The sequence below is a fragment of the Bombina bombina genome, chromosome 3 (assembly GCF_027579735.1).
Source record: "Bombina bombina isolate aBomBom1 chromosome 3, aBomBom1.pri, whole genome shotgun sequence".
Classification (NCBI taxonomy): Eukaryota; Metazoa; Chordata; class Amphibia; order Anura; family Bombinatoridae; genus Bombina; species Bombina bombina.
In genome coordinates, this window is record NC_069501.1 from 137,010,367 (window position 1) to 137,027,483 (window position 17,117).

A 17,117-nucleotide genomic window follows, 5' to 3' on the forward strand; every position below is an offset into this window, starting at 1 on the left:
ACTCTGGAGGAGAAACTCCTCCCAATAAATATTCTGGAGTTGAGAGCAATATTCAATGCTCTTCTAGCTTGGCCTCAGCAACACTGAGGTTCATCAGATTTCAGTTGGACAACATCACGACTGTGGCTTACATCAACCATCAAGGGGGAACCAGGAGTTCCCTAGCGATGTTAGAAGTCTCAAAGATAATTCGCTGGGCAGAGTCTCACTCTTGCCACCTGTCTGCGATCTACATCCCAGGCGTGGAGAACTGGGAGGCGGACTTTCTAAGTCGCCAGACTTTTCATCCGGGGGAGTGGGAACTTCATCCGGAGGTCTTCGCTCAACTGATTCATCGTTGGGGCAAACCAGAACTGGATCTCATGGCGTCTCGCCAGAACGCCAAGCTTCCTTGTTACAGATCCAGGTCCAGGGACCCGGGAGCGGCGCTGATAGATGCTCTAGAAGCCCCTTGGGTTTTCAACATGGCTTATGTGTTTCCACCATTTCCGCTGCTACCTCGACTGATTGCCAAGATCAGACAAGAGAGAGCATCAGTGATTCTGATAGCACCTGCGTGGCCACGCAGGACCTGGTATGCAGACCTAGTGGACATGTCGTCCTGTCCACCATGGTCTCTGCCTCTGATACAGGACCTTCTCATTCAGGGTCCTTTCCATCATCCAAATCTAATTTCTCTGAGGCTGACTGCATGGAGATTGACCGCTTGATCTTATCAAAGCGTGGCTTCTCGGAGTCGGTTATTGATACCTTAATACAGGCTCGGAAACCTGTTACCAGAAAAATGTACCATAACATATGGCGTAAATATTTATATTGGTGTGAATCCAAGAGTTACTCATGGAGTAAGGTTAGGATTCCTAGGATATTGTCTTTTCTACAAGAAGGTTTAGAAAAGGGCTTATCTGCTAGTTCGTTGAAGGGACAGATTTCTGCTCTGTCTATTCTTTTACACAAACGTCTGGCAGAAGTTCCAGACGTCCAGGCTTTTTGTCAGGCTTTGGCTAGGATTAAGCCTGTGTTTAAGACTGTTGCTCCTCCGTGGAGCTTAAACTTGGTTTTTAAAGTTCTTCAGGGTGTTCCGTTTGAACCCCTTCATTCCATTGATATTAAGCTTTTATCTTGGAAAGTTCTGTTTTTGATGGCTATTTCCTTGGCTCGAAGAGTCTCTGAGTTATCTGCCTTACATTGTGATTCTCCTTACCTGATTTTCCATTCAGACAAGGTAGTTCTGCGTATTAAACCTGGGTTTTTACCTAAGGTAGTTTCTAACAGGAATATCAATCAGGAGATTGTTGTTCCATCATTATGTCCTAATCCTTCTTCAAAGAAGGAACGACTTTTGCATAATCTGGACGTAGTCCGTGCCCTGAAGTTCTATTTACAGGCAACTAGAGATTTTCGTCAAACTTCTTCCCTGTTTGTCGTGTACTCTGGACAGAGGAGAGGTCAAAAAGCTTCGGCAACCTCTCTCTCCTTTTGGCTTCGTAGCATAATACGTTTAGCCTATGAGACTGCTGGACAGCAGCCCCCTGAAAGAATTACAGCTCATTCCACTAGAGCTGTGGCTTCCACCTGGGCCTTTAAGAATGAGGCCTCTGTTGAACAGATTTGCAAGGCTGCAACTTGGTCTTCACTTCACACTTTTTCAAAATTTTACAAATTTGACACTTTTGCTTCTTCGGAGGCTGTTTTTGGGAGAAAGGTTCTACAGGCAGTGGTTCCTTCCGTCTAAGTTCCTGCCTTGTCCCTCCCATCATCCGTGTACTTTAGCTTTGGTATTGGTATCCCATAAGTAATGGATGATCCGTGGACTGAATACACTTAACAAGAGAAAACATAATTTATGCTTACCTGATAAATTTATTTCTCTTGTAGTGTATTCAGTCCACGGCCCGCCCTGTCTTTTTTAAGGCAGATCTAAATTTTAATTAGAACTCCAGTCACCACTGCTCCCTATGGTTTCTCCTTTCTTGTCTTGTTTCGGTCGAATGACTGGATATGACGTGGAGGGGAGGAGCTATATAGCAGCTTTGCTTTGGGTGATCCTCTTGCAACTTCCTGTTGGGAAGGGAATATATCCCATAAGTAATGGATGATCCGTGGACTGAATACACTACAAGAGAAATAAATTTATCAGGTAAGCATAAATTATGTTTTTTCTTGGAATCTGAGCATCCGAATTATAATGTCTCGTGGCGGGTCATCTCCTTTAGGTTTCGGCCTAAGTGACCTGTGGGCCCTCTCTATCTGGAATTTCTCGTCACCTCCAGCCCCTGTAATGCCCTGCAATATATTTAATAAATACACATTCAGGTCTTTCAGGGTCACTGACTCAGGGACACCTTTCAAGCGTATATTGCAGCGACGACTGCGGTTCTCAAGATCTTCAAACTTGTCGTGAATATCTTCTAATTCTTGCTGCTGTGCTGTCATCTGTGTCGTGATGTCGTTTAGCCCTTCTGCTAGGGTGTCCCCGCTTTCTTCAAGAGATTCAACTCTAGAGCCTAGTTCCCCCACTTCCTGCTTAAGCTCCGTCAAACTGCTAGTGACCGTATTCTGCAGGGCCTCAATTTTCTCTAGGAGAATCCCAAAGTTTGCAGATATGTCTTGCTTCGACACCAACTGATCTAGATCAGCTTTAGTCAATGGTTCCTGACTTCCAGCCCCTGTTTGTAGGCCTGGGTCACTGTCTCTGTCTATATCTGACTAAGGTGATTGTTGTTCTGGGGACTTCTCCCCTCTTGTAGCTTTGAAAAAAATGGGTGCTGTAGATTGCTTATTTAGTGGTGTAGCCTTTATGTTTCTTTTGGAGGCCATTTTTGCAGCTTACCCCCAGTAATATGAAAAATGCTTCTTGTGACACTCTGCAGTTATAGCTTTTAACTGATCCTATAAGTCTCAATTACAAAGTGTCTCCTGTTTTTATTATTAAAAGTCTCTCTGCAGCTGGGGGATCTGCAGTTGGATATGTCGGCTACCTCTAACTTTTATTGTTATCCACAATGTGCATCACCCATATTTCTGGCACTTGTCTTATATGTCCCAGGGATGAGGCAGGAGTGTAGCTGTGGCGGTCTATGTGTCTCACTGTGTCACACCCAAAATACTGTGGAGTGTATAGGTTCCATTAGGGCTTAAATGTTGATTACTTTTGCGGGCTTAACAGCATATATTTTCTCCCACTTTCAAAGATAAGTGTTACTGATAGTGTGCTCCGTTTTTAAGCAGCACCTCTATGATGCACTATAGTGTCCTCTGAGTTACCTTGTTCCTGCATGTTATGGCTTCCTTCCGTCCCTCATCCACCCAGCCGGTTTTCACAACTGCTTTGCGGTGTTCACTTAAGCCTTGTCTGCGTGTCTCCACGCTTGTTCTCCAGATTTTACAGAGAGCGGAATTTGCAGCTACGCCACGTGGGCTCCCGACATGGCCGCGGTCTCTGTGCACTGCTTGCCGCCTCTTGGATTGTCTGCGTGTCGGATGCTGCTGGGCTCCACTGTGCCCAGAAAACAACTCTCTCAGTCCAGTCTCACTTCCCCTCACCTCATAAGACTGCTTGGCTTTAGTTGCTTTAAAACGCCTCTACACTTATTTGGCTGCCTGGAGCTCCGCACTTATGCGGCCATTCCGCTCTCCCTCCAGGCTCCGCCCCTCGGAAAATGTGATCTTTAAAGGGTCACTGAACCCAAATTGTTTTCTTTCATGATTCAGATAGAGTGTGTAATTTTAAGTAACTTTCTAATTTGCTTCTATTATCAATTTTTCTTTGTTCTCTTGCTATCTTTATTTGAAAAAGAAGGCACCTAAGCTAAGGAGCCAGCAAATTATTGGTTTACAACCATGGACAGCACTTGTTTATTGGTGCTGTCCAATCAGCAAGGACAACCTATGCTCTATCAGAATCACGAAAGAAAAAAATTGGGTTCAGTGTCCCTTTAACCCTTTGAGTGCTCTGAGCCGTCACAGAGTTTCTCACTCTGGTGCTAATGACGGCTCAGAGCCGTCATGAGCACTCTCCCACCTTGAGGGAGATCTGGGGGCTCCTACCCCAGCGATTGTGTCTGTAGAGTGACAGGCATCGCCGGGGCTTCACGTGATGCGCTGTGACGTGATGACGTCAAGTGCAATGACGTGATGACGTCACAGCACAACTTTATTTATACTTAACAATGTTAAGTATAGGAGGAGGAGGCATGCTGCTTAGAAGCCTGTATCTCAGGCATCTAAGCAGCTACAGACCACCAAGACCCACCGTTGGAAAGGTAATCGCCTAACCTTTCCAAAAGTGTAAGTCTTGGGTGTCTGTAAAAAAAAAAAAAAAGAAGTTAAAATAAAAAATAACATAGAAAATATTAGCACCCAGGTGGGAAAGTGCTTAGCACTCAAAGGGTTAAGTGGCACTTAAAGCTACATAGTTTCCCTGAAGTACACAGAGCTAAATTACTTTTAATTTGCTCATAGGGGTCAGCAATACTTAAAATCAATCTGCTTTCTAATTGCTGTCACAAATCGAACATTATTTGTTGCATTCGTATAAATTTTACACGTTTGCAAAACATTTCACTAAAGCTGCTATATTTGATGATTTTTTTTATTTAAATATTTTATTTTCTCCTTTTGTGGGCATAGAAAAAAAACATTTAAAAAAATTATAGTTCAGGCACATCAATCAAATGTCCACAACAACAAACCTTGAGTAGAAAGCTATGCAGGAGACTAATATCAATATTCTCTAGCAGTGGATAACAATGCTCTGACCATTAGGTGGCGCTGGTACATATGTATAAAGCTGCCTTTAAGTGACATAATAAAGAAACTTTTAGTCCACTCCTCGGTACCAGGGAAGTTATTTGCAATCCGGTAAATATATGAGCATATTAAAAATGAAAGCAAATAAATCTAGCACTGATTTCTCCAACATAGGTGTGTCCGGTCCACGGCGTCATCCTTACTTGTGGGATATTCTCTTCCCCAACAGGAAATGGCAAAGAGCCCAGCAAAGCTGGTCATATGATCCCTCCTAGGCTCCGCCTACCCCAGTCATTCTCTTTGCCGTTGCACAGGCAACATCTCCACGGAGATGGCTAAGAGTTTTTTGGTGTTTAAATGTAGTTTTTATTCTTCAATCAAGTGTTTGTTATTTTAAAATAGTGCTGGTATGTACTATTTACTCTGAAACAGAAAAGAGAAGAAGATTTCTGTTTGTGAGAGGAAGATGATTTTAGCAAACGTTACTAAAATCGATTGCTGTTTCCACACAGGACTGTTGAGATGAAGTAACTTCAGTTGGGGGAAGCAGTTGGCAGACTTTTCTGCCTGAGGTATGATGGCCACATTTCTAACACGACTTGGTAATGCTGGAAGGCTGTCATTTTCCCTATGGGGACCGGTAAGCCATTTTCTTAGATTAAGTATAAGACTAAAGGCTTTATAAGGGCTTAAAAAACTGGTAGACATTTTTCTGGGCTAAAACGATTTCTTGCTAAGCATGTTTGACAGATTATAGCGCTTTATAGTTATTATAATCTTGGGGATTGTTGTTAAAAAACGGCAGGCACTGTATGGACACCTTTTTCAGATGGGGGCCTTCTCTAGTCATAGGCAGAGCCTCATTTTCGCGCCACTAATGCGCAGTTGTTTTTGGAAGGCAAGGTATGCAGATGCATGTGTGAGGAGCTAAGATCCACTGAAAAAGCTTATAGAAGGCGTCATTTGGTATCGTATTCCCCTCTGGGCTTGGTTGGGTCTCAGCAAAGCAGATTCCTGGGGCTGTATAGGGGTTAAATGTAAAAACGGCTCCGGTTCCGTTATTTTAAGGGTTAAAGCTTTCAAATTTGGTGTGCAATACTTTTAAGGCTTTAAGACACTGTGGTGAAATTTTGGTGAATTTTGAACAATTGCTTCATACTTTTTCGCATATTCAGTAATAAAGTGTGTTCTGTTTAAAATTTAAAGTGACAGTAACGGTTTTATTTTAAAACGTTTTTTGTGCTTTGTTGACAAGTTTAAGCCTGTTTAACATGTCTGAACCATCAGATAAACGATGTTCTATATGTATGAAAGCCAATGTGTCTCCCCATTTAAATATATGTGATAATTGTGACATGGTGTCCAAACAAAGTAGGGACAATGATGCCACAGATAATAATAGTGCCCAAGATGATTCTTCAGATGAGGGGAGTAAGCATGGTACTGCATCACCCCCTTCTGTGTCTACACCAGTTTTGCCCACACAAGAGGCCCCTAGTACATCTAGTGCGCCAATACTTATTACTATGCAACAATTAACGGCTGTTATGGATAATTCTATTGCAAATATTTTATCTAAAATGCCTACTTATCAAAGAAAGCGCGATTGCTCTGTTTTAAACACTGAAGAGCAAGAGGACGCTGATGATAACGCTTCTGACATACCCTCACACCAATCTGAAGGGGCCAGGAGGGAGGTTTTGTCTGAGGGAGAAATTTCAGATTCAGGGAAAATTTCTCAACAAGCTGAACCTGATGTTGTAACATTTAAATTTAAATTAGAACATCTCCGCGCACTGCTTAAGGAGGTATTATCTACTCTGGATGATTGTGACAATTTGGTCATTCCAGAGAAATTATGTAAGATGGACAAGTTCCTAGAGGTTCCGGTGCCCCCCGATGTTTTTCCTATACCCAAGCGGGTGGCGGACATAGTAAACAAGGAATGGGAAAGGCCCGGCATACCTTTTGTGCCTCCCCCTATATTTAAGAAATTATTTCCTATAGTCGACCCCAGAAAGGACTTATAGCAGACAGTCCCCAAGGTCGAGGGGGCGGTCTCTACTCTAAACAAACGCACTACTATTCCCATAGAAGATAGTTGTGCTTTTAAAGATCCTATGGATAAAAAATTAGAGGGTTTGCTTAAAAGAATGTTTGTTCAGCAAGGTTACCTTCTTCAACCAATTTCATGCATTGTTCCTGTCACTACGGCAGCGTGTTTCTGGTTCGAAGAACTAGAAAAGTCGCTAGATAAGGAATCTTCGTATGAGGAGATTATGGACAGAGTTCATGCACTTAAATTGGCTAACTCTTTTATTCTAGATGCCGCTTTGCAATTAGCGAGATTAGCGGCGAAAAATTCAGGGTTTGCTATTGTGGCGCGCAGAGCGCTCTGGCTAAAGTCTTGGTCAGCGGATGTGTCTTCCAAGACAAAATTGCTTAACATCCCTTTCAAGGGCAAAACACTGTTTGGTCCTGATTTGAAAGAGATTATTTCAGACATCACCGGAGGAAAGGGCCACGCCCTTCCTCAGGATAGGTCTTTTAAGGCTAGAAATAAGCCTAATTTTCGTCCCTTTCGCAGAAACGGACCAGCCTCTACTTCTACATCCTCTAAGCAAGAGGGTAATACTTCTCAACCCAAACCAGCCTGGAGACCGATGCAAGGCTGGAACAAGGGTAAGCAGGCCAAGAAGCCTGCCACTGCTACCAAAACAGCATGAAGGGATGGCACCGGATCTGGTGGGGGGCAGACTTTCTCTCTTTGCTCAGGCCTGGGCAAGAGATGTTCAGGATCCTTGGGCACTAGAGATAGTTTCTCAAGGTTATCTCCTGGAATTCAAGGAACTACCCCCAAGGGGAAGGTTCCACAGGTCTCAATTATCTTCAAACCAAATAAAAAGACAGGCATTCTTACATTGTGTAGAAGACCTGTTAAGGATGGGAGTAATTCATCCAGTTCCAATAAGAGAACAAGGGATGGGATTTTACTCCAACCTGTTCATAGTTCCCAAAAAAGAGGGAACGTTCAGACCAATTCTAGATCTCAAGATCCTAAACAAATTTCTCAGGGTTCCATCATTCAAAATGGAAACCATTCGAACGATCCTTCCTACCATCCAGGAAGGTCAATTTATGACCACGGTGGATTTAAAGGATGCGTACCTCCATATTCCTATCCACAAGGAACATCATCAGTTCCTAAGGTTCGCTTTTCTGGACAAGCATTACCAGTTTGTGGCACTTCCTTTCGGATTAGCCACTGCTCCGAGAATTTTCACAAAGGTACTAGGGTCCCTTCTAGCGGTTCTAAGACCAAGGGGCATTGCAGTAGTACCGTACTTGGACGACATCCTGATTCAAGCGTCGTCTCTGTCAAAAGCAAAGGCTCATACGGACATCGTCCTAGCCTTTCTCAGATCTCACGGATGGAAAGTAAACATAGAAAAAAGTTCTCTTTCCCCGTCAACAAGAGTTCCCTTCTTGGGAACAATAATAGACTCCTTAGAAATGAGAATTTTTCTGACAGAGGTCAGAAAATCAAAACTTCTAAGCTCTTGTCAAGTTCTTCATTCTGTTCTTCGTCCTTCCATAGCGCAGTGCATGGAAGTAATAGGATTGATGGTTGCAGCAATGGACATAGTTCCTTTTGCACGAATTCATCTAAGACCATTACAACTGTGCATGCTCAGACAGTGGAATGGGGATTATACAGACTTGTCTCCGACGATTCAAGTAGATCAAAGGACCAGAGATTCACTCCGTTGGTGGCTAATTCTGGACAACCTGTCACAGGGAATGAGCTTCCGCAGACCAGAGTGGGTCATTGTCACGACCGACGCCAGTCTGGTGGGCTGGGGCGCGGTCTGGGAACCCCTGAAAGCTCAGGGTCTATGGTCTCGGGAAGAATCTCTTCTCCCGATAAACATTCTGGAACTGAGAGCGATATTCAATGCTCTCAAAGCTTGGCCTCATCTAGCAAAGGCCAAATTCATAAGGTTTCAATCAGACAACATGACGACAGTTGCATATATCAACCATCAGGGGGGAACAAGGAGTTCCCTGGCGATGGAGGAAGTGACCAAGATAATTCAATGGGCGGAGGATCACTCCTGCCACTTGTCTGCAATCCACATCCCAGGGGTGGAAAATTGGGAAGCGGATTTTCTGAGTCGTCAGACATTCCATCCGGGGGAGTGGGAACTCCACCCGGAAATCTTTGCCCAAATAACTCAATTATGGGGCATTCCAGACATGGATCTGATGGCGTCTCGTCAGAACTTCAAGGTTCCTTGTTACGGGTCCAGATCCAGGGATCCCAAGGCGACTCTAGTAGATGCACTAGTAGCACCTTGGACCTTCAACCTAGCTTATGTTTTCCCACCGTTTCCTCTCATTCCCAGGCTGGTAGCCAGGATCAACCAGGAGAGGGCTTCGGTGATCTTGATAGCTCCTGCGTGGCCACGCAGGACTTGGTATGCAGACCTGGTGAATATGTCATCGGCTCCACCATGGAAGCTACCTTTGAGACAGGACCTTCTTGTTCAAGGTCCATTCGAACATCCGAATCTGGTTTCTCTCCAACTGACTGCTTGGAGATTGAACGCTTGATTTTATCAAAGCGTGGGTTTTCAGATTCTGTAATAGATACTCTGATTCAGGCTAGAAAGCCTGTAACTAGAAAAATTTACCATAAGATATGGAAAAAATATATCTATTGGTGTGAATCTAAAGGATTCCCATGGAACAAGATAAAAATTCCTAGGATTTTATCCTTTCTACAAGAGGGTTTGGAGAAGGGATTATCTGCAAGTTCTCTGAAGGGACAGATTTCTGCGTTATCTGTTTTACTTCACAAAAGGCTGGCAGCTGTGCCAGACGTTCAAGCGTTTGTTCAGGCTCTGGTTAGAATCAAGCCTGTTTACAGACCTTTGACTCCTCCCTGGAGTCTTAATCTAGTTCTTTCAGTTCTTCAAGGGGTTCCGTTTGAACCCTTACATTCCGTAGATATTAAGTTATTATCTTGGAAAGTTTTGTTTTTGGTTGCAATTTCTTCTGCTAGAAGAGTTTCTGAGTTATCTGCTCTGCAGTGTTCTCCGCCCTATCTGGTGTTCCATGCAGATAAGGTGGTTTTGCGTACTAAGCCTGGTTTTCTTCCGAAAGTTGTTTCCAACAAGAATATTAACCAGGAGATAGTTGTACCTTCTTTGTGCCCGAATCCAGTTTCAAAGAAGGAACGTTTGTTACACAATTTGGACGTAGTCCGTGCTCTAAAATTCTATTTAGAGGCCACTAAAGATTTCAGACAAACTTCTTCTTTGTTTGTTGTTTATTCTGGTAAAAGGAGAGGTCAAAAAGCAACTTCTACCTCTCTTTCTTTTTGGCTTAAAGGACGGCAGCCTCCTGAAAGAATCACAGCTCACTCCACTAGGGCTGTGGCTTCCACATGGGCCTTCAAGAACGAGGCTTCTGTTGACCAGATATGTAAGGCAGCGACTTGGTCTTCACTGCACACTTTTGCCAAATTTTACAAATTTGATACTTTTGCTTCTTCAGAGGCTATTTTTGGGAGAAAGGTTTTGCAAGCCGTGGTGCCTTCCATTTAGGTGACCTGATTTGCTCCCTCCCTTCATCCGTGTCCTAAAGCTTTGGTATTGGTTCCCACAAGTAAGGATGACGCCGTGGACCGGACACACCTATGTTGGAGAAAACAGAATTTATGCTTACCTGATAAATTACTTTCTCCAACGGTGTGTCCGGTCCACGGCCCGCCCTGGTTTTTTTAATCAGGTCTGATGAATTATTTTCTCTAACTACAGTCACCACATAGTATTCTCCTATGCATATTTCCTCCTGTACGTCGGTCGAATGACTGGGGTAGGCGGAGCCTAGGAGGGATCATATGACCAGCTTTGCTCTTTGCCATTTCCTGTTGGGGAAGAGAATATCCCACAAGTAAGGATGACGCCGTGGACCGGACACACCGTTGGAGAAAGTAATTTATCAGGTAAGCATAAATTCTGTTATTCAAGCATGTCTTTTCTTTCTCTGTCAAGTCGCAGTGTATATATATATATATATATATATATATATATCTTTACTTTTAACCTTTATCTGTAAAGTGTACCAAGCGAGTGTGTTTTTAGTGAAGTGGCAGCAATATATGAAAAAAACAAGCAGTTTAACAGGAGAACATGCTGAAATGTTATGCTTTCTGCACTATGTTTTTCTACTTAACTGGGAGTACTGAAGAAATCGTCTAGTGTCTAGCTTTGCAGTAGTGACTTAAATTTAATTTCATATTAGTGTGCAGTTTAAAAGGTATTTATGCCATTTTTCTATGATTTGGGAAGCAATTTAATAAGTTAATTTTCAAGCATTTTATTTTTAACAGTTGTTTACTTTTAATGTTTTAAAATTCCAATAAGCATGTTCAGTTTATATCAGATTTGTGTAGAAATTGTGTAGATTTTTCAAAACTTTAAATGTACAGAATATTGGCCCCTGTTATCGGTTATCTGCCTGAACAGCAGTCAATAATCTGTATTGGCCATGAAAAAACGATATCGGTCTGTCCCTAGTGTGTGTGTCTTTGTGTTTGTCAGTGTCTAACCGTGTCTGTGCGATAGTGAGTGTATTTGTGTGTGAGTGTGTATGAGAGCATTAGTGTCTTTGTGGGAGGGAGAGTGTGTGTATGTCTGTGGGAGGGAGAGTGTATTTGTGTGTGAGAGTGTGTATGGGAGCATTAGTGTCTTTATGTGTGTGAGGAAGTGTGTGTCTGTGCAATAGTGAGTGTATTTGTGTGTGAGTGTGTGTATGGGAGCATTAGTGTCTTTGTGTGTGAGGGAGTGTGTGTCTGTGCGATAGTGAGTGCATTTGTGTGTGTGTGTATGAGAGCATTAGTGTCTTTGTGTGTGTGAGAGAGTGTGTGTGTGTGTCTGTGCGATAGTGAGTGTATTTGTGTGTGAGTGTGTATGAGAGCATTAGTGTCTTTGTGTGTGTGAGGGAGTGTATGTGTGTGTGTCTGTGCGATAGTGAGTGCATTTGTGTGTGAGAGTGTGTATGGGAGCATTAGTGTCTTTGTGTGTGTGTGTGTGAGGGAGTGTGTGTGTGTGTGTGTGTGTCTGTGCGATAGTGAGTGTATTTGTGTGTGAGAGTGTGTATGAGAGCATCAGTGTCTTTGTGTGAGGGAGTGTCTGTGCTATAGTGAGTGTATTTGTGTGTGAGAGTGTGTATGAGAGCATCAGTGTCTTTGTGTGAGGGAGTGTGTGTCTGTGCGATAGTGAGTGTATTTGTGTGTGAGTGTGTATGAGAGCATCAGTGTCTTTGTGTGAAGGAGTGTGTGTCTGTGCGATAGTGAGTGTATTTGTGTGTGAGAGTGTGTATGAGAGCATCAGTGTCTGTGTGTGTGTGAAGGAGTGTGTGTCTGTGCGATAGTGAGTGTATTTGTGTGTGAGTGTGTATGAGAGCATCAGTGTCTTTGTGTGAGGGAGTGTGTGTCTGTGCGATAGTGAGTGTATTTGTGTGTGAGAGTGTGTATGAGAGCATCAGTGTCTTTGTGTGTGTGAAGGAGTGTGTGTCTGTGCGATAGTGAGTGTATTTGTGTGTGAGTGTGTGTATGAGAGCATCAGTGTCTTTGTGTGAGGGAGTGTGTGTCTGTGCGATAGTGAGTGTATTTGTGTGTGAGAGTGTGTATGAGAGCATCAGTGTCTGTGTGTGAGGGAGTGTGTGTGAGGGAGTGTGTATGAGAGCATCAGTGTCTTTGTGTGTGTGTGAGGGAGTGTTTGTGAGAGAGTGTGTATGAGAGAATCAGTGTCTTTGTGTGTATGAGGGAGTGTGTATGAGAGCATCAGTGTCTTTGTGTGTGAGGGAGTGTGTGTGTGTCTATGCGATAGTGAGTGTATTTGTGTGTGAGAGTGTGAATGAGAGCATTAGTGTCTGTGTGTGTGTATGTGTCTGTGCGATAGTGAGTGTATTTGTGTGTGAGAGTGTGTGTGAGTGAGTATGAGAGCATAGTGCCTTTTTGTGTGTGTCTGTGCGATAGTGAGTGTATTTGTGTGTGAGAGTGTGTATGAGAGCATTAGTGTCTTTGTGTGTGTGTGAGGGAGTGTGTGTGAGTGTGTATGAGAGCATCAGTGTCTTTGTGTGTGTGAGGGAGTGTGTATGAGAGCATCAGTGTCTGTGTGTGTGAGGGAGTGTGTGTGTGTCTATGCGATAGTGAGTGCATTTGTGTGTGAGAGTGTGTATGAGAGCATAGTGCCTTTTTGCGTGTGTCTGTGCGATAGTGAGTGTATTTGTGTGTGAGTGTGTGTGAGAGTGTGTATGAGAGCATCAGTGTCTTTGTGTGTGTGAGGGAGTGTGTATGAGAGCATCAGTGTCTTTGTGTGTGTGAGGGTGTGTGTGTGTGTGTGTGTCTATGCGATAGTGAGTGTATTTGTGTGTGAGAGTGTGTATGAGAGCATCAGTGTCTTTGTGTGTGTGTGTGTGCGATAGTGAGTGTATTTGTGTGTGAGAATGTGAATGAGAGTGTGTATGAGAGCATTAGTGTCTTTGTGTGTGTGAGATAGTGTGTGTCTGTGCGATAGTGAGTGTATTTGTGTGTGAGAGTGTGTATGAGAGCATTAGTGTCTTTGTGTGTGAGAGAGAGTGTGAATATTAATGTGCAAGTTTGTGTTTATGTGCTATTATACATAGTGTGTTTGCTGTGCTTGGCGCAATACTGTTAAGGTTTGGTCTGAACTTAAGGTGGTTACCCTAATACGTATGGTAGATTTGTTAGCTAAAACATCGTTTGTTTGAGTTGTTTTTCCTGCTCTGGTCCTTTCTGTTCTAATTGACAAATTTGTTCTCATGTTTTTTTCCTTTTTGTTTTTTTTTTAGGATTCTTTTCAACTGCACCGGCAACTAGACTTTCAAATGCAGAGATCTCTCAGATTCAAGTTGAATTGTTTAACAAGGAGAAAGAGAGGCAGTTATCACTTTTCCCACGCAATGAAAAGATTGAAGTGAAGCATGTTGGCCACTCTGACCCTGGGGCTGTATTTTGGATGAATAAGGGACTGTCTACCCCATATAACTGTGCTATGCGTGAGTAATACAGGAACTCACATTTTTAACAATATACTTTTTAAGCATATGTTTAATTGTTAAAGGGACATGCAAACACAAACATTACACAACGTAATTTGTCAGAGCATGTAAGATTTGCATAACTAATTCTGGCAAGCTATACATTTAAAGTCATTTTTTTTCATGATTCAGATAGAGCATGAATAAAAAATAAATCTATTTACGTCTATTATAAAATTTTACACAATCTCTTTTTTTTTTTGCGCAGTTTCTGAGGCAGGAGCTCCTACCGAGCATGTGCAAGAGCTCTCAGTGTATATGATTCTGTGATAGACTAATGGCTGTCACATGATATAGGGGCAGGGAAATCAAAGAAATATCAAATTTGTCATAAAATAAATCGATTGCATTGTCTTTCTTTATGCATTTGTCGATTATGCACTGCTTCTGTATTTAATGATATTTTAACCCCTGCAAAGAGATTGCTGCACCCAAGGAGGAAACTGCTCTTTCCCTCGCTCTCTCTCTCTTTCCCTCGCTCTCTCTCTCTTTCCCTCGCTCTCTCTCTCTTTCCCTCGCTCTCTCTCTCTTTCCCTCGCTCTCTCTCTCTTTCCCTCGCTCTCTCTCTCTTTCCCTCGCTCTCTCTCTCTTTCCCTCGCTCTCTCTCTCTTTCCCTCGCGCTCTCTCTCTCTTTCCCTCGCGCTCTCTCTCTCTTTCCCTCGCGCTCTCTCTCTCTTTCCCTCGCTCTCTCTCTCTTTCCCTCGCTCTCTCTCTCTTTCCCTCGCTCTCTCTCTCTTTCCCTCGCTCTCTCTCTCTCTTTCCCTCGCTCTCTCTCTCTCTTTCCCTCGCTCTCTCTCTCTCTTTCCCTCGCTCTCTCTCTCTCTTTCCCTCGCTCTCTCTCTCTCTTTCCCTCGCTCTCTCTCTCTCTCTTTCCCTCGCTCGCTCTCTCTCTTTCCCTCGCTCTCTCTCTCTCTTTCCCTCGCTCTCTCTCTCTCTTTCCCTCGCTCTCTCTCTCTCTTTCCCTCGCTCTCTCTCTCTTTCCCTCGCTCTCTCTCTCTTTCCCTCGCTCTCTCTCTCTTTCCCTTGCTCTCTCTCTTTCCCTCGCTCCCTCTCTTTCCCTCGCTCCCTCGCTCTCTCTCTTTCCCTCCCTCGCTCTCTCTCTTTCCCTCCCTCGCTCTCTCTCTTTCCCTCCCTCGCTCTCTCTCTTTCCGTCGCTCGCTCTCTCTCTTTCCCTCCCTCGCTCTCTCTCTCTTTCCCTCGCTCTCTCTCTTTCCCTCGCTCTCTCTCTTTCCCTCGCTCTCTCTCTTTCCCTCGCGCTCTCTCTCTCTCTCTTTCCCTCGCGCTCTCTCTCTTTCCCTCGCTATCTCTCTCTCTTTCCCTTGCTCTTTCCCTTGCTCTCTCTCTTTCCCTTGCTCTCTCTCTTTCCCTTGCTCTCTCTCTTTCCCTTGCTTTCTCTCTTTCGCTCTCTCGCTCTCTCTCTTTCCCTCGCTCGCTCTCTCTCTTTCCCTCGCTCGCTCTCTCTCTTTCCCTCGCTCGCTCTCTCTCTTTCCCTCGCTCGCTCTCTCTCTTTCCCTCGCTCGCTCTCTCTCTTTCCCTCGCTCGCTCTCTCTCTTTCCCTCGCTCGCTCTCTCTCTTTCCCTCGCTCGCTCTCTCTCTTTCCCTCGCTCGCTCTCTCTCTTTCCCTCGCTCGCTCTCTCTCTTTCCCTCGCTCGCTCTCTCTCTTTCCCTCGCTCGCTCTCTCTTTCCCTCGCTCGCTCTCTCTTTCCCTCGCTCGCTCTCTCTTTCCCTCGCTCGCTCTCTCTTTCCCTCGCTCGCTCTCTCTTTCCCTCGCTCGCTCTCTCTTTCCCTCGCTCGCTCTCTCTTTCCCTCGCTCGCTCTCTCTTTCCCTCGCTCGCTCTCTCTTTCCCTCGCTCGCTCTCTCTCTCTTTCCCTCGCTCGCTCTCTCTCTTTCCCTCGCTCGCTCGCTCTCTCTCTTTCCCTCGCTCTCTCTCTCTCTCTTTCCCTTGCTCTTTCCCTTGCTCTCTCTCTTTCCCTTGCTCTCTCTCTTTCCCTTGCTCTCTCTCTTTCCCTTGCTTTCTCTCTTTCCCTTGCTTTCTCTCTTTCGCTCTCTCGCTCTCTCTCTTTCCCTCGCTCGCTCTCTCTCTTTCCCTCGCTCGCTCTCTCTCTTTCCCTCGCTCGCTCTCTCTCTTTCCCTCGCTCGCTCTCTCTCTTTCCCTCGCTCGCTCTCTCTCTTTCCCTCGCTCGCTCTCTCTCTTTCCCTCGCTCGCTCTCTCTCTTTCCCTCGCTCGCTCTCTCTCTTTCCCTCGCTCGCTCTCTCTCTTTCCCTCGCTCGCTCTCTCTCTTTCCCTCGCTCGCTCTCTCTCTTTCCCTCGCTCGCTCTCTCTCTTTCCCTCGCTCGCTCTCTCTCTTTCCCTCGCTCGCTCTCTCTCTTTCCCTCGCTCGCTCTCTCTCTTTCCCTCGCTCGCTCTCTCTCTTTCCCTCGCTCGCTCTCTCTCTTTCCCTCGCTCGCTCTCTCTCTTTCCCTCGCTCGCTCTCTCTCTGTCCCTCGCTCGCTCTCTCTCTTTCCCTCGCTCGCTCTCTCTCTTTCCCTCGCTCGCTCTCTCTCTTTCCCTCGCTCGCTCTCTCTCTTTCCCTCGCTCGCTCTCTCTTTCCCTCGCTCGCTCTCTCTTTCCCTCGCTCGCTCTCTCTTTCCCTCGCTCGCTCTCTCTTTCCCTCGCTCGCTCTCTCTTTCCCTCGCTCGCTCTCTTTCCCTCGCTCGCTCTCTCTTTCCCTCGCTCGCTCTCTCTTTCCCTCGCTCGCTCTCTCTTTCCCTCGCTCGCTCTCTCTTTCCCTCGCTCTCTCTCTTTCCCTCGCTCTCTCTCTTTCCCTCGCTCTCTCTCTTTCCCTCGCTCTCTCTCTTTCCCTCGCGCTCTCTCTCTCTCTCTTTCCCTCGCGCTCTCTCTCTTTCCCTCGCTCTCTCTCTCTCTCTTTCCCTTGCTCTTTCCCTTGCTCTCTCTCTTTCCCTTGCTCTCTCTCTTTCCCTTGCTCTCTCTCTTTCCCTTGCTCTCTCTCTTTCCCTTGCTCTCTCTCTTTCCCTTGCTTTCTCTCTTTCGCTCTCTCGCTCTCTCTCTTTCCCTCGCTCGCTCTCTCTCTTTCCCTCGCTCGCTCTCTCTCTTTCCCTCGCTCGCTCTCTCTCTTTCCCTCGCTCGCTCTCTCTCTTTCCCTCGCTCGCTCTCTCTCTTTCCCTCGCTCGCTCTCTCTCTTTCCCTCGCTCGCTCTCTCTCTTTCCCTCGCTCGCTCTCTCTCTTTCCCTC

The 17,117-nt window shown here is 45.2% G+C and overlaps 1 protein-coding gene across 1 annotated transcript in view; it reads left to right on the forward strand.

Annotated features, from left to right (window-relative positions):
- Nucleotides 1-17,117, forward strand: part of MRPL39 (mitochondrial ribosomal protein L39) — a 328,194-nt gene that overhangs the window by 26,699 nt on the left and 284,378 nt on the right. Inside the window, exon 2 of the mRNA XM_053706005.1 lies at nucleotides 13,636-13,842. Coding sequence (XP_053561980.1) covers nucleotides 13,636-13,842 — 207 coding nt within the window. The remainder of the gene's footprint in view (nucleotides 1-13,635; nucleotides 13,843-17,117) is intronic.